We start from the raw sequence: 24,780 nt of genomic DNA on the forward strand, positions 1-24,780 counted from the left end.
CGGATCTTCTTTCAGTGTGCTCAATTAATTTGTTAGTCATAGGCTTGAGTAATTGGCTTATGCATCAAAGTCTTACTACATGGGTTACATATATCAAATACACTATCATTACAAGTTAAAGAACTACCAGAGCGTGTGAAATAATAGGAACCTAAGGGTGTGCTGATATATTAAGCCCAATATCCCACCAGTGTGAATCGTCTGCTATGGTGTCAATTTCAATATCTATTCTTGAGTTGTTTTGCTCCAAAACATAAAAATACTTTAGGGAGGAGTTCAGTCACATCACAAGCTCACTGAAGACCTCAGTCAACAGGGGAATGTCATACCTGAATTGTGCCACATAATTGTGCAGCTCATACATAAGTATCTCATTTACTGTCAGTTTCACTTGATATTGAGTAAAACTGTAATTGGACACGATCGGGACCGAAACCAGCTGCTTGTCATGGTTGTATGTCTGCCATGTCTATCTTGATTGCGTGTTGTACTTAACTTAAACTGCCGCTCCTTAATAAAGCGACATATGACTCCTAAGACCTTTGGGTAATCTGTGTGTGACCTGTGATCCAAATCTTACAACCTGCAAATTAATAAAAAAACAGGTAACTATTAGATGATCTGTGAGGTAAAGAAGACAAAAAAAGGAAAGTGTAAATACCAAAGACAGTGAAAAGGTTTGGGAAACCCTAACCCAGACAAGAAAAAAGGCAGGGAAATTAGAAAAGGAGAAAAAAATTGCATATGCAGGAAAAATTTTAACAGAACTAGATCAGTAAAGAAAAATAGGCTACCCTCCCCAGGATAATGAATCGGGTGTAGACCCTGCATCAGGACACCATTTTGGCAAAGACATTTTTTTTCTATTTATGGGACTGACACATCTATTGTGTGTTTTCAGCATTTCTATTTCTGTTGTGCTTTCTTCTGAGCCCAACAACCTTCCTCCAGAAGGAGGGAAAATTCACTCCTCTTTCTTGCACATAAGACCGAGATACCTAATCACCCAACAGCAAATAAGTTACAACATAAAAACATAGAAAATGCTGGAAATAGTCAGCCGGTCGGAGAGCAAGTGCGGAGAAACAGAGTTAACGTTTCAGGTCGATGACATTTCGCTCTCCACAGATGCTGCTGAGTATTTCCAACATTTTCAGTTTCTACCATGGCAAAATACTGCGGATGCTGGAAATCCGAAATAACAACAGAAAACGCTGGAAAAACTCAGCAGGCCAGGGCAGCATCCGGGGAGAGAGGAAAAGATTTAACGTTTCGGGTCGATTACCTTTCGTCAGAAGTGGAAAAAAGCAGGAAATGGAAAGCAGGTATTTGAGATCTCCAGCACCTGCAGCATTTTGCTTTTGTTACAGTCAATAAGTTAGTACAAGCAGACGGCCCCAAAAATAGCCGGCCCCTTATAATAAGTGCAGCGAGCAGAAGGCGGCCACAATATTACTTCTGCCGCCTGTGATCTGTGGAGCGGTTGAGGTTAAAGGTCAGCGGCTCGGTCACGAGGCGCTGCGCATCAATGAGAGGCGGGGCGGGCGCTGATGGACAGTTGGGCCGACCATACAGAATGAGCCTGAGGGGGGGTCAAAGCACGAGCTCAAATAATCGGGCAACGCACCAATCGGCGGGCGAGCCGTTAGCGGAGGGCGTGTCGGCCTCGGTTTAAATGGGTGGGGGGGGCGGAGCCGACCGCCGCTGCTCCGCTAACGGATATCCTCCACTCAGTCGCCGTGCTGCTTTCAGATTTCCTTCCGGCATCTATTGTTGGGAGGAGGAAGGGGGACTGCCGGGCTTGTGGCGGGTGGAGAATTGCTGCACGGCGCCTTATCCGGACACCTCGGCCTGCTGTCAGTTGTTGCGGGGGAGCGGCGATGGTCGAGTGTGCGATCGCGGCGTGTCTGGCATTCAAGTGGCGGATCTGCGGCTTTAATAGCCGCCGTTTTTAATTGGAAGTTTATTCCCTCCCACCCCGCCCTTCTTAATCGGGACTTCCGCATTTTTCTCTCTTTTTATTGTCGCCCCCTCTTTTGCCCAGTTTCAGTGAAAGGGGGGCCCCGCTTCCTCGCCGCTGAACATGAGGTTCCGCATCTACAAGAGGAAAATCTTCCTCCTGGCGCTCATCATGCTGGTCGCTGCCTTTGCCTTCTGGACCGGCGGAAAGCCCAGAAAAAACGAAGCCTTTCCGAGGGACGATGAAACTTCGAGGTCGGTGCGAGCTGGCAACGGCAACGCGATCCGGAAAGTTTCCAACGAGTCTCAGCTGAGCAGGTTTGACAGGCCAGAGGTCGACAACCTGACTCTGGTTTACCGCGGGGTCGTTTACCAGCTGAACTTTGACCAGACTGTCAGAAACCAGGAAACGGTAAGGACACGTCCCCCCAACGATGTGGTGGTGGTGATTCAAGTGCACAACAGGCCAGAATACCTGCAGATACTCGTGAATTCGCTCAGAAAAGCCAAAGGAATAGAAAACGTCTTGTTGATATTCAGCCACGACTTCTGGTCTCCGCAGATCAATCACATCGTAGCCAGCATCGATTTTTGTCAAGTGTTGCAGATATTTTTTCCATTCAGTATTCAGTTGTATCCCAACGAATTCCCAGGACATGATCCTAAAGACTGCCCACGTGACATAAGCAAAGCAAATGCTTTCAAATTGGGCTGTATCAATGCTGAATATCCAGATTCATTCGGCCATTATAGGGAAGCCAAATTCTGTCAAACCAAACATCACTGGTGGTGGAAGTTGCATTTTGTTTGGGAAAGGGTAAAAGTTTTGGAAGAATATAAGGGTTTAATGCTCTTCATTGAGGAGGACCACTACTTGTCACCTGATTTCTATCATGTCTTGAAAAGTATGTGGAGCCTGAAGACTGAAAGTTGTCCTGACTGTGACTTATTGTCCCTTGGTTCGTATGCACGTGTCAGTGATTTCACAGATAAAACAAATAAGGTGGAAGTGAAAACCTGGCGATCAACAGAACACAACATGGGCATAGCAATGACTAGAGAGACATATCAGAAAATGATAGAGTGCACAGATACTTTTTGTGAATATGATGACTACAACTGGGACTGGACCTTACAGTATTTAACGGTATCCTGTCTGCCTCGGTATTGGAAAGTTATGGTTTGCGAAGCTCCTCGTATTTTCCATGCTGGTGATTGTGGTATGCATCACAAGAAAGCTTGCATGCCATCTGTTGAAATTTCTAAAATTGACAGAATTTTAAGTAGCAACGTACAGCACTTGTTTCCAGAAACCATGACCATAAGTAGAATGTATCCATTGGCTCCAATCACTCCACATGTGAAGAATGGAGGTTGGGGAGATATTCGGGACCATGAACTTTGTACAAGTTACCGCCGGCTCCAGTAATTATGTGATAAATTTTCGTGCCAGATCATATTTTTAATAGTTTAGTTTTCTCCTGTTATAGAAACGCATAACAATCGGATACAATCCTTGACTTTCAAGATTAAAAATAAATGGCTGCCCTGATGGCTCAGTTAGCAAATACACCATAAGGTGTGATATTGAGCTTTACAGACTAGGGAGGCCCCAGGTTTGACTTGGTCTGTGTTGAGTTAGCTGATCTCAGCCAGGGTTGCAGTAGGGGTGCTGCAATTGATTTCAGTATCCTCTGGGTTAGGGAGAGGAAAAATCAGCCATTGTTCCCATTCCTGATCACTATCCAGTGACCATGCTGGAAAATTAATTTTGACAATGTTTGGTGAGGACAAGATCAGCTTGGCTATATGCTGCCCACAATTGAATATAGCCTGTTGGCACTCACCGTCGAGGCCTGCACTTGAAGAATAAGGTGCTGGAGGGCTGCTGGTGCCTATGGACCTGTACCCCACCTTGAGTTGATGCCTTTACAAGAAGAGCGGCAGGAAAGAAAATGCAAATTTTTTTGCTTTTTAAAAAAAATAAGCCCTTGTAGCAAGATTTACCATTCTCATCATTGACTTTATGATCTGGTGAGTGAAGAGGAGAAAATGGTGTATGCAGCTGTAAGAAGACAAAGAAGCCAAAGGTGCTCATTTTATGTTGTGGGTGTAGTTTTTAAAGTTCTGTTTTCATTGTTCAGTTTTATTTACAGATGAGCCTTGTTTAGCTCAGTGTTGTCACTCTGCTCTTTCAGTGTATCGGTACTATGAGAAATCCCTTTGGTAATACGCCTTAATGTGTGGTATACCAGTGTGATTCTCCTAAATTTATCACCAAGTTGCTTCTGCCACCAATGACGAGCCTGCAACTAGAAATACTTGGTGTTATTTAGCTCAAAATGCTCTCCATAAAATACCCAGATATGAAAGAGCAAAATCTACAATTACAGTGCTGGGTGTTTTTCAAAGTTTAGGTGGAATTAGTATGAAAATTTCATCGGCCCACCATTATGTTTGATGAATTTGTAGTAAAGGATAAACACCCAGAGTGTGGCTGTGTGAAAATTTCACCCACTCACCAATACACCATGTTGAAATCTTAGTGACAACACTGTTCAGTTCTTTCCTTAAAGCACAAATCTGTAACTAAGTGAGACAACAATGCAATGTTTTCAGTCAAATGTTGGTAATAGCATCCAGAAAACCAGCATGTCTATTTTTTCCCAGTAGTTGGAATTAATAGGGTTCCGGTGACTTAACAGATGTTGCCTCATGGCAGTTTGAGATCCTGTTACTCCCCTGAAACTGTCCTCTGTTTAAAAGCAAATGCCTTGGTTGTAACTTTTTTTTTTTTGTATTTCAGTGTACAGCCACCTCAAATAAAAGGAACAAGAAAGCAAAATTTTGTGAAATGCAAAAGATATTGTATTCTCAACATGGTTTAAAACATTACTTAGAATTTTCTTTAATTCAACTGCAGCTACATTACATTACCTTTTGCTTTTTAAATGCTTGTCACTTTTCTTCCCTATTTACCAATTGCACCAATGCAACTTTAAAAATTGTTCGTTCATTCATTTTAAGGGGTGGAGGGCAAGTTATGGGGAAGTACAATTTTTGTTTAAAGTATTCACTCATACTATGTAGAGAAATAATAGACTGACTATTTAATGTTTTCATAGAAACATCTACTTTGTTGCCCATATGGAGATCGTTGAGTGAGCTCAACCTTGCTGCTATGCCATTCTAGTGATATCGCCTATAGGGAGCACCTTTGTTCCAGTGCGACTGCACAAGAAACAGTAGGGACAATAACTTCAGTTCAAAATGAGACCTTTGGGAAATCAAGATACCAATCTACCACCTAATGGTTTTCTCGATTGTTTCCTATAGAGCAGCACAAAGACGTTCTCCATCAGTAATATCACTGGAATGGCCCAGCAAAACTCAACCCTCACCTCAAAAGCCAGATACAAATAGCTCATGAACAACTTTGTCTCTAAAATAAAGGCCATCCATTTAGCTGTCTATGCTTGTTCCTTCCCCCTCCTCTTCTCCCCTCCAGCTCACCCTACACCCACCCCCCACCTGGCCTTGGCTTGTTCATCTCCAATCCTCTGCCACTTCAGTTTCCTCCATCTCCCAAGGCCCTCCCCATGCTCATGTCTACCACAAGATTGACCTCCTGCTGGCGTGATTCACTTATCATTCAATTCCTGGCTTCCACGGAAGCTAACATTGTTAATGGCTTCCTTTCCTCAAGTATCGTCTGTCGCCTTTTCAAAACCACCAAAGTCACCTCATTCCTCAAAAAACTCCTATCACTGGTTCATCGGTCCTCTACAGCTACCACCTTCCTCAGGCATTGTCTCTCCTTTCAAAACTGCTGTCATAAAGCCATTCTTTTTTTTAAACACACAACTCCTCTATCCTCCAGAAATTATTACCCCATCACCAACCTCCCTTTTCTTTGCTAAGGTCCTTGAATGTGCTATTGTCCCAACTTCCTCTAACTGACCAAAGTCATCACCTTTAGGTCTCCGCCACAATCTTCAATCCATTGCCACTCCAAACCGCTCTGCAGCCACTCGTTCAGGGTGAATTTCTTTCATGTTCTCACTAGCCTTCCATTCTCCATAAGCTCCAACTTGTCCAAAATTCAACCGCTCATGTCGTGTTCAGTTATGCTCACTCCTTGCTGACCTACAGTGTGGAAAAATGCACTAGATTCCCATTCCTAATGGGGTGCTTGTGTGGACAGCACGTGCAAAGGGGCTTGGACTTTTCTAAGATGCCGTTTGTGATTTAATAAGTTGCCAACACTCGCTGTCTGGGCTCACACATGAAGAATGGCCACTTGGACAAAATAACAGATGGCTGCCATAATTAGCTAGAGTTAGCACCTTGAGAGAAGAGGAAATTGACATGTAGTTAATAGGATGCCATTGCAGATTCAGTTTTTTTCATTTACTGTTTTAATTTTTTTTTTTTAATTTCCTCCCCTCGCCTTTTTCTCTGAGACATTGATTTCTTGCTAGGATATGGTTCCACATGTGCAGGTTACCCAAGGGCTTCATGTTTAAGTCCCAGTAATAATTGTTGGTAGCTATTTAAATGTAGGGATTGCAGCCATGCCCAATCCTGTCCTCGCCAGGATCCACAGATGGATAGCATTCCTTGCTGACCCAGAGGTGCTGAGGCCAATAGTAGCATCCATTCTGCCACCCTAGATCAAGGGTTAAACCTGGAACGTTCCTGGTCTATGTGGCTCACTGAAGATGCAGAGCTTTAATATTTTTACAATGAATACATAGAAACATAGAAGATCGGAGCAGGAGTAGTCCATTCGGCCCCTCAAGCCTGCTCCGCCATTTAATGAGATCATGGCTGATCATCCAAATTCAGTACCCTGCTTTCTCCCCATATCCTTTGATCCCTTTCGCCTTAAGAAATATATCTAACTCCTTCTTGAATATATTTAATGAATTAGCCTCAACTGCCTTCTGTGGAAGAGAATTCCACAGGTTCACCACTCTCTGGGTGAAGAAATTCCTCCTCCATCTCTGTCCTAAAAGGCTTACCTCTTATCTTTAGACTGTGACGCCTGGTTCTGGACTCCCCCGCCATCAGGAACATCCTTCCTGCATCTAGTCTGTCTAGTCCTGTTAGAATTTTATAAGTTTCAATGAGATCCCCTCTCATTCTTCTAAACTCCAGCGAATATAAGCCCAATCGACCCAATCTCTCTTCAAATGTCATTCCTGCCATCCCAAGTATCAGTCTGGTGAATCTTCGCTGCACTCCCTCCATGGCAAGAACATCCTTCCTCAGATAAGGCGACCAAAACTGCACACAATACTCAAGGTGTGGTCTCACCAAGGCCCTGTACAACTGCAGCAAGACATCCTTGTTCTTGTACTCGAACCCTCTCGCTACGAAGGCCAACATACCATTTGCCTTCTTAACCGCTTGCTGCACCTGCATGCTTACCTTCAGCGACTGGTGCACAAGAACACCCAGGTCTCGTTGCTCTTCTCCTTCTCCCAATCTATTGCCGTCCAGATAATAATCTGCCTTCCTGTTTTTGCCACCAAAGTGGATAACCTCGCATTTATCCACATTATACTGCATCTGCCATATCACCCAGCCTGTCCAAATCACACTGGAGTTTCTCGGCATCCTCCTCACAGCACACACGCCCAACCCAGCTTTGTGTCATCTGCAAGCTTGGAGATATTACATCTAGTTCCCTCATCTAGATCATTAATATATAGTGAATAGCTGGGGTCCTAGCACCGATCCCTGCGGTACCCCACTAGTCACTGCCTGCCACTCAGAAAAAGACCTGTTTATTCCAACTCTTTGCTTCCTGTCTGCCAACCAGTTCTCTATCCAAGTCAGTACCTTATCGAAAGCCTTCTGAAAGTCCAAAAACACCACATCCACTGGTTCTCCCTTATCTATTCTACCAGTTACATCCTCAAAAAATTCCAATATACACTAACAGTATTATGATTCTCAAATGTATAATTCAGAGGACAAAAAGTACAGAAATTATTTTCAATAGGAGAAACAGGATCTCTGATGCAGAATATGCTGTCCTGATAACTTGCAACCAACAAAGACAGGAGTGAGCGATGGTGCTGTAAGTGGGGCATAGATGGTAATCCAAGCACTTCATCTTTTGGGCTTTCAAAAACACACTTCAGACTTCAGCTTCAAAAACACATCATGGTTTGACCTGGTCACTCCAATAATGTGACTATAATGTTCAATTTTCTGACTGGCTGAAAACCAGGATAGAAATTTACTTGAGTCACTCCAAGCTTAAAAATGGATGACAGAATAATGGAAGAACAGAAAAAACAGGTAAGATTGTTTTAAATAATGAAATAAGGTATCAATTAAAATTGGTAACTTTCATATCGGGACTTTTGACCATTTTTATGTAGGAAAGATCTTGGTATGATTTATATTTAAAATATTACCTTTTGAGAGCTGGATTTAACTTAAAGGTCATTTCACCTACTAAAAGATTGGCGAAGCGCATGACGGCACATGTGAAAGACATGATAACTAGTTCAGATAACAAGGGGCTTCTATTATAGCACCCTATCTATGATTAGATACTGAGCAGTATGAGCATAGCTTAAAGTAAGACACATGGACCACTTACCAGAGTGACCACCAAACCTGAGAGAAGACCCAAGGCAGACCCAAAGTTTGTAACAGTGCTATAGTTAATAATTATGAAAGGTAAAGTAGTAAATGAAAGAATGCAGAATAAGGGAAAACCATCTCCATCACAAGGGTGTGAATAAGCCAGTTTATCTACATATTTAGCAATTCACAAACTACATTTATATAGAACCTTCAATGTAAAACACATCCCAAGGTACCTCACGGATAGAAGTAAATGAGGGAAGAAATTAGATGGGGGTGATTGAAAAGTTGGGTTCTGCACCCCACCTCTGGAACTTCCTCCCTTAACCCCTTTATTGCTCCCTAGCTTCAGAATCTCTGACCTTGCCTTCGACCACAAATTCTAGTACCCCTTCTCGTGCTCGGGTTCAACTCCCAACTAATACAGAACAGGAGTGGAAGGTGAGGCTTGGGTTAATCTTGCCAGTGGGAATTGTATCTGGAGATTGGAGAATAGTGCATGCAATTCCTAATGTCCCCTTTTTTTAAAGACATGAATCAGAGAATCATAAACCAGTAGTTTAACATTAAGCTTAAGCTATTAGCAAAAATACTGCTGTATCTTAATCACATTGTAAATTTTTGATAATTTGAAACCTCTTAGTGATTCAAAAAATATGTTTTTAATTACAAATTGGCTTTGGCATTGGAAATGTCATCCAGATGCAGAAATTAAAACAAAATTTTAATAAACAAGGTAATATTTATTGATTTATTTTACACTGTACTTGCCAGCTACAAATAATTAGAAAACATTCAACAAAAATAGGTATAGGATACATACCTGGAACTATTTGAAATAAGTTCTTGCTGAGAAGGAGTCTACAGAACTACTAAATAACTTCTGCAGACTTAATTACAAATCACAAACTATAGTCACAGAAATAACCAGTTCTGCTGCTATGTGGCCATCAGCTAAAAGATTCAAAGTTATTTTGTGATTTGGTATACAATGCAAAAGTGCAAACCAATCTATAATATAATGTATTACAGCTTTAAACTCTAAAATATAACCCAATCTTAGTCTCTCAAGACTATAAAATATAACCAAATCTTAGTATTACAAGATTCTGAACAAATTAAGTGTTAAATAGAGTACTGTACAATAAAGTTTAAGTTTTCTTTATAAACAAATCAAGCAATTCTTTAATCTAGTTGATACAACTCAGTATTCTGGAAGATGAATGCAGAATGTGTTTTATGGTCACTAATAATCTTAACACTTTTATCAGCAGGATTGATTTCCTCAAGAATTTGCAGTGCAGCTGTTTGCTTAATAAACTCAGAAGAGTCACCACTCTTCTGTTCAATTGGAAGGTCGTCTTCATCAAGTACATTACCATCCTCCATTTTTACACACCTTTTAAAATTGACTGACTTTTTACAATTCACAGATATTGGATCTTCAGCTTGTGCCATGTTGAGATCTGAGGGTGGCAAAATTGATTGACTTTTAATTTCAACCTCACTAATAAGTTTACTCTCATCAACAGGATTCAAGCAGCTACTGTGAGTCAAATCATCCATCTCATTCCTTGGAATTTTCATTATAGTTCCTTCTGCTGCATTAGATGTCTGTGCAAAATTACCATAATTCCCTGACACAGCAACTAGCTGCTCTCTGTGACTAGTTACAAGTTCTACAGCATCATCTGCCAAAGGTGTCTCCTTTTCCAATTTGTTATCCCTTGCAATAGATTCAGAGAAGCAGATTTCTTTTGTGTGTTGCTCAATGTTTGATGCTGTATTACAAGCTTCAAAGTGGTTAATTCTGTCTGGTTTCAGGGCAAGTTCATGGGAGCTGGTGTCTTCCTTCTCTTGTTGCTGAAATTATATAACCAGCATTAATATTTATCTGAATTAGGAATTGAAAATATTAACTAAATCTGTTATTAAAAAAAAAAAAAAAAAAAAAAAAAAAATCACATCACTGATCCATTTCTGATTTATAAGGCTCTGGATGAATGCCGATAAAGGCAGGCCAGGGATTTGTCAGATTTCAGTTTACTTGGTACCTGGTACCACATGACTGTTTCCGTGGTTACTTCTGCTTGTTGGAGCACAGTGATTGGTATGTAGGAATAATGTGACTGAAAATCTGTTATTAATAATCGCATGACTAACAAAGATTGACATGACAACATCACACAGCAATTTCAAATTCCCTTTACAAATGTGTTACCAAGGACACAAGTAAAATATAAATCTGGAATGCACTGCCTGAAAGGGTGGTGGAAGCAGATTCAATAGTAACCTTGGATATATAGTTGAAAAGAAAACATTTGCAGGGATATGGGGAAAGAGTAGGGGAGTGGAACTAATTGGATAGCTCTTTTAAAGAGCCGGCACAGGCACAATGGGCCAAATGGCCTCCTGTGCCGTAAGATTCTATGATTCCATGATACATGATGAGGTGAGTGTAATGTTTTCTTCACAACTATTATGATTAATAGTGTTTTGAAGTAAGGAATAGCAGGAAATATATAAATTACAAATGCAGTATATCGAATATAGTAAACAAACTTTTAAAAACTTCCATGAGCAACAGCATAATTTAGTAAATGCAAGTAAGTTAAGCCTGAAATAAAATCTGAAACAAATTGAGTGATACAAAAACGTTTTCTTAATTTTTGGTATCATTTGATCACAGTGAAAACAATACTACAAGTCAAGTCTTGAACTTTATATACATTCCCTTTCTTGGGACACAAATAAAAATTTACAAATTAGGAACTGAGTAACATTTTAAAAACATCAAAATATTAAATAATGTTGTGCAAAACATATCTGTAAAGAGAAGCAAATTTCTGGTTTTACCATGATTCATTATCTGCTCAAAATGCTTGTGCAAGGAAGTCCAATGTTATTTTCTTAATTAGATCCAATGTCATTTTACACATAAATATAAAACACCCAAATACAATCCCATTGGTCTGCTTTTCAGTAATGTTTAGTGTAATAGTGTGGTTAGGGTAATAAAGATTTCTATTTTCTATCCAGAATACAGTGTCTTTAGGTGAGAGGATAGGCAGCAGACGGGCTCTCAGGCCCCCCACCCACCCCCCCAGCAATGCCAGATGCTTTGAGAGAGCCTCTGCCTCCAAAGGAGGGAGTGCTAAGACAATGAGTAGCTGACCTATACAGACCAGGAATGTCCCAGGTTTAATCCAAGTTTGTGCTGTGTTAGATGACATTTGTTGGGATGGTAGTAGGAGCTTGGGACTTTCCTTGGTTAGGAGGGAGAAAACTGGTTCCTAATCACAATCCCCTTTGTAAGTTCATGTGTTTGGATGTTGGATGTTGGATGAGGATGGGATCAGGCTCAACTATAGCACTCCCTGCAATCAAATACCTGCCAACAATCACTGTGCAGGCTCCCACATGAAGAATGGCCATTTAGATGAGATACTTGAGGACACCTTGGACTCAACCTTCAGCAGAGGTGAAAGAGGGGGAAAAGTTGGCAAACTAAGGAGAAAATTGGGGGGAAAAAACAACAGATCTGTTGAATTCAAACACAGCAATCGAGTTAGTTGATATGGAGTAACCTATTTCTGCTCTCTGAATCATTTCCACAGCCTTTCTGCAATGGTTTTCTTGGTGGTTGGAGAGGAGGAAGATTGGTTAATGTTATTTTTTGTTGAACCTTTAAATTTGGTTTCACATAACTCACCTTAGAATGAATAATAAGGCCACTTTCACTGACTTCTGACACTCTGATCACCACAGAATGTTTTTCAGATAGCTCGTTGGGAACTGGATCCTCCAAGAAAGTACTCAGGAATTGATCAACATTTTCTGAAGTTACAAACAACTTCTTCTAAACAGAAAGAACACTTCTTATTCACATGTTTAACAAAGAATATCTGACAAAAAGCATAGATATTAATTGTGCATCTACCTTTACAAATAGTATTCCTGGAACAAAACACAATCACACATAGTAAACTCAAACCTAACTTAATTTATTCCTACAATATTTCTGAATTCACAGCATCTTTATAAAGTGCCAACCTGTATTAATGGATACTTAATAAAAATGGGCTTCAGTCATTTGTATTACTAGTTTATAGTATAAATTAATACAAACCCCTTCTGTAAAATAAGTCATCTATGAATAAAGACAATAAACATACACTACATAGAAGCAAACAAGCTGATATTGTGCTAATAAATGTACAAATCAAATTCACTCCCAATTAGTCAAGTGTCTTTGTAATTTACAATGCTGTTCACATACTCATAAACCTATAAGTGGAAAGCTGCTCAGTCCCAACTACCATTTATAGTATACACACTTGAATGTATTTTTTTGAAGTTTATTTTGTCACACAATTGTATCACTAGACTATGTAACACATCATGGGCATATTACAAGAGGGAGAAAGAGCAGTGCTGAATCACTACACGAACAAGAACTACATTTGTAAGATGCCCTTCCTGTGTCAATAACTCTTTATGCAATGCTTCTTCCAATCTATTTTACTGTATTCGCTCTACACTATGGAGACCAAACTCAGATTAGGTGATGGCTTAGCTGAACATCTCCGTTATGTCTGTATGTGTGACCTTGATTTCCCTATGGCTCGACACTTTAACTTCCTCTCCCATTCCCACTTTGACTTCTCCATCTATGGTCTCCTACACTGTTCAATCTATGCTCAACACTAGCTTCAGGAACAGTATCTTATCTGTACAGGACACTCTTCAGCCCTCTGGTCTGGAAAGTAACTTTAGTAACTTCAGACCTTAGCTACATCCCCTTTTTTCTGGTTAAATCACCTACCTTTACTTGTGCTTAAAATGTGTTCCAAGGGTTAGGGACACCTAATTACTTCTACAGCCATACTTTGTATGAAACTTTTTTGCTTGACAAATGAAGCTTGAATACAAGCACATCAATTGGAATAAGCTACCAGCTTCTGTGTTGATGGAAAACTAGGGATCATTAACTCTGATTTTACCAGTAAATTAATGGATTTAATTCAGAAAGTGAAATGGTAAAAACCCAATTGCCTCCCAAATTTGAGACCCCCACCCTCCTGAAATCTATTGTTTTCTTACCTAAAAATCTGCTCCAGAGGTGTATACACATTACATCAGCATGCATGTTGCTATATATGCCATGCTAACATCACGGTTGCAATGTGCACGCATCTCTGAAATCAATTTTCAGTAGGAAAAGAGGCAAATAATTTGCATTTTGTATTATTTAAGATAACCTGGATTATCTTTGGGTAGTGTGAGGATTATATTTTTTGTAATTACCAAATATAATTCAGGTATGTGGCAAGGTTACAACTGCACTAATACTGTTAGCATATTGATGGTCCCTGGAAGACTGTCATCAATCAAAGAATGCTTCAGGCACACACACCGAGGCATTGTTTACTAAAAGATAAATAACAGTATTCCCTTGTGCATAATCTGCAACAATTTTTTTATTAATTTTGAAATTTACTTTAGGTACATGGAGATAGTACTTCACCTTTGTCCCTAAAAATAAAGAGCATTAGGTTGATTTTAAAATGTTTTCAGTATTAGTTAGACAAAAGCCAGGTCAATGAAAAGACTAAAGGGGGAGGGCAGACGAATTAATGTAGCAATCACGTTTTGTACATGACAGGTGACTTCTGGGATGGGAAAGGTTACCTGTAAACAGTTGTGTGTATCTCCAGCATGAAAGCTTTGCCACAAGCTTCGACTCTCAGGTGATTTTATTAACACCACTGCAGCATTGTCTTCAGATATATTAAGTATACTTTCTGTGGTGTCCAGCTGATGTTCAGAAGGAAACTGAATAATCAAGGAATACAAGGCATCAGAGTCTTTTGTCCCAAATATAACACTATATTCATGAGTGTTAAGTACTGATTTCAAACTCTCTTCATTGATATTTCTCACTTGCAGTATAAATGTAATGGAGCCTTCATTTTGATGGTAATGGAAATCAGGACACACTGGTTCAGTTTCCTTTAAATAGTCTTCTGAGTAGAATTTAGTGTTTGCAGATGAATCTACTTGTGGATGTTCATTTACTTGTCCACCAGCAGTACTACTGCAAGCCTTTTCCAAAGACCCAAGAAAGCCTTTACCACTAGAAGCAACTGCACCTTCCTTCGGGAGGTTTTCCCGTTCTTCAGAATCTACCTCTAAAACCATTTTGGGATAAACAATCACATCATTTGGTTTCAAAAAACTATTATTTGAAACCGATGCAGCTACTTTAACAGCTGACTCAGCAGATGTTTTTATTTGGCTCAGTTCAAGATGCTCACTGTTCTGAGATTGCTCCAAAGAGGAATCTTGTAAGCCACTAACCAGTTCAGACTCAACTTCGGGATTTACACAAGTACTAGCACATACTTGATGGGAACGTCCTTCAAGCTGAAATAATTCTGATTCACACAGTGACTGGCCGCTCTCCGTGGACTCATTGTTCTCCCCCGTTTGCTCGAAATCACTACCGTGATCTTGTTCCATTTCTAGGACACGGACTTGCTGCACAGGTACCACAGGCAAAGTAACCACAAGCTGCCTCTTGGATTTGTTAAACTTAGCTGACCCCAGATTTTCATCTACTGGATATGGCAGGGGCAAATTAAGCTTGTAAGCTGGTTTCTGCGACTCTAAACATAACAGTTTCTCGGTAACATCCAAACAAGCATCCTCGGCAGACTTAAGCAAAGGGAGGTCAATGGTGACCACCAGTTCTTTAGGTCTGGTGCTGGGAGCAGCTTCACGAGCATATCGGTAATCTTGCATGTCAAAATGTGATCTGTAAATAATGGAGTAATTGGGTTGGGTGAATTTGCTATCTTGCGTTTTCTTATTGTCTTTCGCAGCAACTTTTGAGTTCTTGCTCGTTTTATCTTTGGTGTCATTTCTAGAGGTATTTTCTGACTTTGGAAGATCGAAGGGATAAGGAAACCTTAAAGGGTTGTCCTCTTCTGGAGGCTCTTTGGGGCCACCAGCAAGGGGCTTGCGAATGACAGCCGCGTGGGGCAACCCCTTGTATTTTACTTTTAAAGTCTTAACGTTTCTTAAATCCAGTTTTGCATTCAGTTGTTTCTCTATCACGTCTATTGCAGTTTGATCGACCATTTTTTTAAACTTCTTATTTTTATCGGCCATGTACAGTGTGTCCGGGTGAAACACCACATCGTAAATCGTATGCTTTCTGCCCCCTGCCCCCAGATCTTCCCTCCCAGGCGTGAGACTGTAGGGAAGGGACCAATGCTGCCCCACGGTCCCGTTGCTCCCTTTCCCGGGTTTGCAAACGGGCTTGTTTATCAGATCGTTGCTGCAGACGTTGATGAAACATTTCTTGTCCCCGTCGACGCTGGTTTTGAGGACGTGGCCCGGCTTGGGATGCACGAACTTGACGTCCACGCCTCGCTCCTTTTCCAGCTGAGTGATTTCCTCTTCATATTTCTTCTTATTTTCCGGACTGGAGATTTCTTCCGCGTATTCGGCCAACATTTTTCTAAACTTCTCATCTTTAAACGCTTTCGCAAAGCGCTCCACTTCATCCCGGCTCAGGTCCAGCTCCTCCAGCTTGGAACCCGACGCCATCTTGGGCCCAACTGCCGACAGCAGCACCGTCTCCTTCAGCGCGTCTCCATCCGCCGCGCCGTGATGACGTCAACGCCAGGTGGGTTTTGCAACCATTCCATTTCAGTCCCTCCTTTCTCCGCCTCCGAAGTAATTAGTTTAAGTTGCTTTTTTATTTATTTAAAAAAATGAGTGGTTGTACGTTTATGTCTGGAAAACGATGTATGCCGAGCGTTTACTTTACGTGACGCCAGTAGTGCGGTGGAGCAGGCAGGAATCAGACGGAATCTTGGTGTGCTGCGGCCGCGGTTGCCAAGGAGAAGATGCCAGGCAAACCCAAACTCAGCAGCGAATGGACCGGCAATGACTAGCAGCAATGCTACTGCTCTCATTACATCGGAATTCATATCAATATTGATTGCATTTTTTAAATAAAACTCCAATAATTATTATACAAATATTGCCTGCAGTTGAAAACTGCCTTGCCAAATAGTTTAAAATATTGTTGCAGCTTTGGTGATGTCCTGTACTGTGCTGCTTCAACTTAAGTTTCTCAATAAAAAAATGTGTACACAGAACTTGGCTCTACATCATAATTACACGGGGGCTGGATCTCCCATCCCGGCTCGTAACCAACTTTTAAACTGTAACTTCTCCCTTCAAGTTGGTGGTATGCATTAGAAATAGTAAGGGGTACCACCAGATGCTCCTGATCTGGCTGAACTGATACAAAAAACACATCGACATACATGTAGTTTAGGATAAACTAATCTGAATTTATTGGAAGTAAAATGATATGGAAACAAAAAGGTAAATTAGCAGATAAGGATAAACACAGTACTTTCAGCAGCATATTAATCTATTAATATTAAACTCCAAATTGTCAGGCTGCTTGTCCAACATCTGTGGTGTATGTAACCTGTTCCACCTTAAGAGAACTTAAGCCTGTTCCACCTTAAGAGATGTACTACTTTCTCTGGCTGCTGTATACGTAATACCGGTGGTGACCACCTAAGCACTGTGTAGTAATATTGTATTTAGTATAGTCCTGACCTCCAACCCGTAAAGACCTGTTGAACTTTAATCTTGTAGTCTGTGTTAGTAATTACAACTAGAACACACAGACTTAACAGTGGCGACGAGTCCGATTCTTACCCTGCGGCAGTTTATATCCACGGCGGCTTCGTCCACAGAACGGACCTCGAAGAGAGGCTTCCACCCTCATCACCCTGCTGGAAGACACGTCGCGCGGCAGACATCGAGAAACCAGAGTGCAGAAGACATCCTGAACTCGAAACCTCCATCAGCGGCTGTCAGCTATCTTCTTTCTACCTCGGTGGTGGGTAAGTCGGGCAGCGACGCGACCAGAAAGTCGGCCGCGTTGGCTGTACAGACGGGGAGGGAAGACGGAGGAATAAGGGCGGTGAGATCGATCGCGACCGGAGATAAGGGCCGGGCCGCATTCGGGCCGAAAGGCGCAGCGCGGGGACATCGATCGCGGCTGGTGATAAGGGCCGGGCCGCATTCGGGCTAAAAAGGCGCAGCGTCTGGGGCAACTGAAGGCGCGAGAGCCGCGGTGAAGCGGAGACAGTGTCGGGGGATGGGTGAAGACCGCCAAGCGCGGGAAAACCGCCATTTTGTAGGCGGAGGACGAAGACAAGAGCGGGAAGCCGCCATCTTGGATAAAAATAAAAATAAATTAAATTGCAACGATGCCTAAACATGGGAACATTAATACCTTTGATAGCGACATCGAAGATTGGGCCATGTATGTAGAACGCATACAAAATTATTGTAAAGCAAATAAAATCCCAGATGAAGAGAAAGCACTAACATTATTAAACTTAATGGGTGCTAAGACATACGGGCAATTGAAACACCTTTTATCACCAGATGAACCGGCGGATAAGACGTTCAAGGAGATTCTTACTGTCCTGAAAAATCATCTAAACCCCACGCCGCTGATGCTAGCGGAACGATTTAAATTTTACAGCAGAAGGCAGCTGAAGGATGAAAGCAATGCTGAATATTTAATGGAATTGCGTAAGCTAGCAAAGTACTGTCAGTTTGGAACGAGATAAATGTGTGTGTGGTTTATTAAAAGAAGATACACAAAAGCGACTGCTCGAGGAGAATGAGCTGACGCTTGAGAAAGCGGTCACTATGGCAGCAGCACACGAAGCCGCAGCGAGAGGCACGGCAGTAATGCAGCTACGGTCACCGGAACTCAGTACAAATAAATTGGGTTTGAGTACTGTAAAATGTTATCGTTGTGGAAAGACAACGCACGATCAGAACCAGTGTTGGTTTAAAAACCAAGAATGCAGAACGTGTGGCAGGCTTGGCCACATAGCTAAAGTATGCCGGTCAGGAAAGACGACCAGCAACAAAAAGTCACCGCAAGGAAAATACATAAAGGTACACAAGGTGACAAAGAACAGTTCGACCGAACAGAAGTCAGATTCAGACGCTAGCAGTAATGAACTGGGTAGCTTAAGAGTACACAACGTTGGTAAGGATGCAGATCTCCAGACAATTTGGGTCACCCTTCAGATAGCAGGAGTCCAAGTAAAGATGGAATTGGACACTGGATCGGCATTGACGGTCATGAATAAGAAAGATTACAAAAGGTTATTCCAACATATTCCCCTACGGGATACGGAGATTATATTGAAAACATACACGGGGCAAAGAGTGTACCCCATCGGAAAGATAGAGGTAAAAGTGGTCCACAAGGGCGAAGAAAGCCAAGTAATGGACTTATATGTGCTACCTGAAGGAGGTCCACCACTACTGGGACGGGAGTGGATTAGGAAAATGAATATGGACTGGCACTCCTTGAAGGCACTAACGGTAGATTCCGGGGAAACAGATGTCAAACCTAAACAATTGTCCAAAATATTGGATGATGCTAAAGAGGTGTTCCAGCAGGGACTGGGAACACAGAGGAATTACGGCAAACATCAAGATTGATGAACATGCACACCCAAAATTTTTTAAAGCCAGACCGGTACCCTATGCAATACGACCTACTGTAGAAGCGGAACTGGAAGCGCTAGAACGTTCAGGTGTACTGTCTAAGGTAGATTGGAGTGAATGGGCTATGCCCATTGTTCCCGTTATGAAACGTCCTTCGAGCAACAAGCCAGGAGAACCAGGGAAGGTTCGCATCTGTGGAGATTTCAAAATCACCGTTAATCCGGTGCTTCACACGGTGCAGTATCCGCTTCCGCGGATTGAGGATATTTTTGCTTCGTTGTCTGGCAGGAAACACTTCACCAAGATAGACCTGGCACAGGCGTACTTGCAGATGGAGGTTGAAGAAGAGTCACGCCAATACCTCACGATCAACACGCATCGAGGTTTGTACCGGTACAATAGGCTGGTTTTTGGAGTGGCATCGGCTCCAGCAATTTGGCAGAGGGCCATGGAGCAGGTATTACAGGGAATTCCAGGCACACAATGTTACCTGGATGATATTCTGATTACAGGTGATGGTGATGAAGAACACCTCGCAAACTTGGAACTGGTGCTCAACAGACTGAAAGAGTATGGACTTAGAGTTAATCGGCAGAAATGTGAGTTCTTCCAGAAGCGGATCTCGTACTGTGGTCATGTCATTGACCGGGAGGGGCTTCATAAGTCTCCTGACAAGATAGAGGCAGTTGTAAAGGCTCCCGCTCCGGATAATGTCTCTCAGTTGAGGTCATTTCTAGGATTGATTAACTATTACCATAAATTTCTACCAAATCTATCCACGGTACTGCACCCGCTAAACGCTCTTTTACAGAAGGGGGTACCATGGGAATGGAGCGAAAACTGTAAGAAGGCATTTCGCAAAAGCAAAGAATTGATCACCTCAGAGGAAGTGCTGGCTCACTTCAACCCGACACTGCCTATTCGGTTGGCTTGTGATGCTTCTCCATATGGTATTGGGGCAGTACTCTCACACAAGTTGCCAAATGGTACGGAAAGGCCAGTCGCGTTTGCATCCAGATCATTGACCTCCGCTGAGCGCAACTATGCGCAGATCGATAGGGAGGCTCTCAGCCTGGTATGGGGAGTGAAGAAGTTTAATCATTACCTGCAGGGCCAAAAATTCACACTTCTGACAGACCATCAGCCATTGGTATCCATTTTTAACCCTAAGAAGGGTGTTTCAGTGATGACAGCACAGCGTCTCCAGAGATGGTCCCTTTTCCTAGGGGCACATCAATATCAAATAGAATTCAAAGGTACGAAGCAGCATGGCAACGCTGATGGGCTGTCGCGCCTGCCACTACCTGAAGAAGAAGAAACGACGAAAGTTGACCCTGTTGAGTTATTTCATTCGACCATCATCGAGTGTTTACCAGTCACCAATGCAAGTATTGAAAGAGAAACCAGGAATGACCCGACACTGTCCAGAGTCTACGAGGTGACAGTGAAAGGATGGCCAACACGTGGTGATCCTCTGTTACCGGCATTCTCGGCAAGGCGAGACCAGCTGTCCGTCTGCCATGGTACTTTGATGTACGGGACAAGAGTGATTATTCCTCCCAAGTTAAGGGAAAGAGTTCTAAAAGAACTGCATGAAGGTCATCTGGGGGGAGTTAAGATGAAAAGTCTTGCTAGGGCTTATGTATGGTGGCCGGGTATTGACCAACAGATAGAGGAGTTGACGAAAAGCTGCGCTGGGTGCCAAAAAGTGCAAAATGCACCTCCAATCGCACCACTACACCCATGGGAATGGCCTTCAGCCCCATGGCAACGCATACATATTGACTTTGCTGGTCCATTCATGGACTCCATGTTCCTAATTGCGGTGGACGCACATTCCAAATGGCCAGAAGTGATCAAGATGAATACCACTACTTCAGAAAAGACAATTGCGGTGTTAAGAACAATATTCGCAAGGAACGGATTGCCAGAACAGATCTGTTCGGACAACGGACCACAGTTCGTGTCGGAAGAATTCCAAAAATTCTTAAAGAAGAATGGGGTGAAACATTATACCTCTGCCCCATATCATCCGGCGACAAACGGGTTGGCCGAGAGATTTGTCCAAACATTCAAAAAGGCAATAAAGGCCATGAACGATGATCAGATTCCGCTACAGCACAAGGTGGACAATTTCCTAATGGCATATCGAAACGCCGCTCATGCAGTGACTAACCAAAGTCCTGCCATGATGTTTTATAACAGGAGGTTGCGGTCCAGGTTGGACTTGTTAAAACCAAATGTGCGGAGGGAAGTGGAAAACAAACAGTTCCGGCATATTAATAACAAGACCACTCGAAGTTTCGACGTAGGACAACCAGTGTTGGCAAGGGGCTATGGAAACGAAAAATGGCAGTCCGGAACAATTCGGGCCAGACAAGGACCTCTGATGTACACAGTAGATATTGGTAACAATGTGATAAGGCGTCATGCGGATCAACTGGTAGAATCGAGAGCAAGGGTCGAACCCATGGTTGCGACAGAGACAACTGTGGAAGACGTTAATGAACCTGAAGCATCTACCTCGCCAGGGAATGTACCTGATGATGATAATACCCAATGCATGGGAGACCAACTAGAGGAGTCACCTCAGCAACAGGGATCAGAGACCACTGAAAGGCGTTATCCAAACCAAATCAGAAGGCCTCCTGAGAGACTGAACCTTTGAACTGTTTATACCTGAAGTTATATATGTTATTATGTTATGTTAAATGGGGATATGACTGTTAAGCTAAAAAGGGAGGATTGTGGTGTATGTAACCTGTTCCACCTTAAGAGAACTTAAGCCTGTTCCACCTTAAGAGATGTACTACTTTCTCTGGCTGCTGTATACGTAATACCGGTGGTGACCACCGGTATATAAGCACTGTGTAGTAATATTGTATTTAGTATAGTCCTGACCTCCAACCAGTAAAGACCTGTTGAACTTTAATCTTGTAGTCTGTGTTAGTAATTACAACTAGAACACAGACTTAACAACATCCAGTACTGGATGAGCAGAAATTTCCTCCAACTAAATATTGGGAAGACTGAAGCCATTGTCTTCAGTCCCGCCACAAACTCTGTTCCCTAGCCACCGACGCCATCCCTCTCCCTGGCATCTCTGTGGCTGAACCAGACTGTTCACAACCTTGGTGTCATATTTGACCCTGAAATGAGCTTCCAATCACTTATCCACACCATCACTGAGACCGCCTATTTCCATCTCCGGAACATCGCACAACTCCACCCCTGCCTCAGCTCTTCTGCTGCTGAAGCCCACGTTACCTCTAAACTTGACTATTCCAACGCACTCCTGGCTGGCCTTCCATGTTCGACCTTCCATAAACTTTAGGTCATCAAAACTCTGCTGCCCGTATCCTAACTCGCACCAAGTCCCGTTCACCCATCACCCATGCTCGCTGACCTACATTGGCTCCCGATTAAGCAATGCCTCAATTTTAAAATTCTGTCCTCCATGTCCTCGCCCCCTCCCTATCTCTGTAATCTCCTCCAGCCCCACAACCCCCCGACCGAGATATCTGCACTCCTCTAATTTTGCCCTTGAGCATCCCCGATTTTAATCGCTCATATATTGGTGGCCGTGCCTTCAGCTGATGAGGGAATGCCAGAGCTTAAGCCCTCCATAAACCTCTCCAGCTCTCTTTACTCCTTTAAGATACTCCAACCTACCTCTTTGCCAAAGATTTTGGTCATCATCCCTAATATCTCCTTATGTGGCTCAGTGTCGAATTTTGCTTTATAAAGCTCCTGTTAAGTGTTTTAGGACATTTTACTATGTTAAAGGCACTATATAAATACAAGTTGTTGTTGTTGTCAATTTATCAAATCATGGAGACTTAATCCTTTTCAGTGCGCATTAAACATATTGATGAAGCAAAATATGGCCCCATGTGCCATTTATCTTCAAGATTAACAAGTGAACTGAAGGCACTAGGGCTGCCACACAGAAATACTCATCAAGCAAGTTTTCTTTAAGTCCCAAATCCTCTCGCAATAAGCAAACAAGTTCTTAAATTGCTTACATCTGCTGTATTTTGCCAACTGGATGTATGTTGAATCTTTTGACACTTAACTGGATGTGTTATTTAATAATACCGTAGTTTTATAAAAGATTCAGTTTGATTCGCTATATTTCAAAGTGCTACTGTGCCTTCAAACCAGACGGCCCTACATCACACTCCAACCTACACAACAATAGATTCCCTAAGGGAAGTGATGGTTTAAATGCGTTATAAAATCAAGGGCATTGCAGTAGTTAACATTTCACTTAATACAAGAACAGAAGAAATAGGAGCAGGAGTAGTCCATATGGACCATCGAGCCTGCTCCGCCATTCAATAACATTATGGCTGAACTTCTACTTCAACTACACTTTCCCGCCATATCCCTCGATTCCCTGAGCGCCCAAAAATCTATCGATCTCAGCCTTGAAGATATTCAACGACCAAGTATCCACAGCCCTCCAGGGTAGAGAAGTCCAAAGATTCACAACCCTCTGAGTAAAGAAATTTCTCCTCATCCCAGTCCTAAATATCCAACCCCTTATCCTGATACTATGACCCCTAGTTCTAGACTCTCCAGCCAGGGGAAGAGTCTAGAGCTAGGGGTCATAGTAATGTTCATATAGTAAAAATGTTATACAAAGCATGACAGATCCCTATGTCAAATACTTTTCTCAGAGAATTATTCACTTTTATCAGAGATAGAGTCAGCAGTGAGTGTTTCAGCTTCATCTGTATTTGTTAATTCAGCTCACTGAAGTTCAGGGACAATTTCTATCCAGTTCACAATATGATTCCACAAGAACTTGCTGTTCAAAGGAAAAAGTTAAAAGTAAACAAAGTGAGCTCAAAGGGATGGCTACTATATTTGGAAGTTTTCAGTGAGGCTTGTTTCTTGTTCAGGCTGAAAATGTTTACAAAAATTGCATTGATGCTACCATGAATAGTCTGAAGATGCTATGTCAAATACCTGATGTGGCATTAACTTTTCCAGTTTTTATTAAAGCTATTTCAGAAGAGAATTAGAAATAAATGTTGGCAGTGAGGTGATAATGCAGTTAGATCAGCAATCATTGTGCCTTCTCTGCATTCAAACAGAACAGGTCTAATATTTTGATTTATTTTTATACATTGCAGAAGACCCAGGCTGTAATGAGGGCTCTGAAGAAGACTTGCCTTTCAAGAAGATGAAAACAAGGGCTAAAAAAGTGGACAGTTGTATCTAGTATTTCCCTAGTTACTCAGTACTACCTACTTTGGTACTGAGCTGTAGAGACCAAGGTGACCTAGATTCAATCCCTGGTCCGTGCTGGGTTAGCAGTGCCGAGTTAGCAAGGGGATAGGAGAAGAAAATCAAGTCAGAATTCCTGCTCCTGATCACTATTCTGAACTATGCTGGAAGCTGAGTGTGGCTAGTGAGAGCAAGATTGGGGTCACGTAATGCAGCCACATGGACGACTTCTTCTTCTTAAGGCAGTCCCTCGGAACCGAGGATGACTTGCTTCCACATTAAAAATGAGTTCTCAGGTGACTGATGAGTCCAATGCGGGACCTACAGTCTCTGTCACAGGTGGGGCAGACGGTGGTTGAAGGGGTGGGTGGGTGGGGTGCTTGGGTTGACGTGCGCTCCTTGCGCTTG

General features: G+C 42.3%; 2 protein-coding genes across 3 annotated transcripts; one reads left to right on the forward strand and one right to left on the reverse strand.

Annotated features, from left to right (window-relative positions):
• Positions 1-1,688: 1,688 nt before the first annotated feature.
• Positions 1,689-4,821, forward strand: mgat2 (alpha-1,6-mannosyl-glycoprotein 2-beta-N-acetylglucosaminyltransferase). Its single transcript, XM_086002937.1, has one exon. The coding sequence runs from the start codon at positions 2,084-2,086 to the stop codon at positions 3,386-3,388; it is 1,305 nt and encodes a 434-aa protein (XP_085859063.1). The 5' UTR covers positions 1,689-2,083; the 3' UTR covers positions 3,389-4,821.
• A 4,481-nt stretch (positions 4,822-9,302) lies between these two features.
• Positions 9,303-16,243, reverse strand: dnaaf2 (dynein axonemal assembly factor 2). 2 transcript variants are annotated; one of them, XM_086002936.1, is made up of 3 exons: positions 14,257-16,243; positions 12,278-12,421; positions 9,303-10,428 (listed from the first exon to the last, which is right to left on the reverse strand). In XM_086002936.1, the coding sequence occupies exons 1-3, from the start codon at positions 16,177-16,179 to the stop codon at positions 9,751-9,753; spliced, it is 2,745 nt and encodes a 914-aa protein (XP_085859062.1). In that variant the 5' UTR covers positions 16,180-16,243; the 3' UTR covers positions 9,303-9,750. The 2 variants fall into 2 exon arrangements, with proteins under 2 accessions (XP_085859062.1, XP_085859061.1); XM_086002935.1 differs by having other exon boundaries at positions 12,278-12,424; positions 14,257-16,242.
• Positions 16,244-24,780: the final 8,537 nt, after the last annotated feature.

This window comes from Somniosus microcephalus, chromosome 12, assembly GCF_052327205.1.
Source record: "Somniosus microcephalus isolate GS21.2 chromosome 12, FLI_Smic_1.0, whole genome shotgun sequence".
In the NCBI taxonomy this organism is placed as follows: Eukaryota; Metazoa; Chordata; class Chondrichthyes; order Squaliformes; family Somniosidae; genus Somniosus; species Somniosus microcephalus.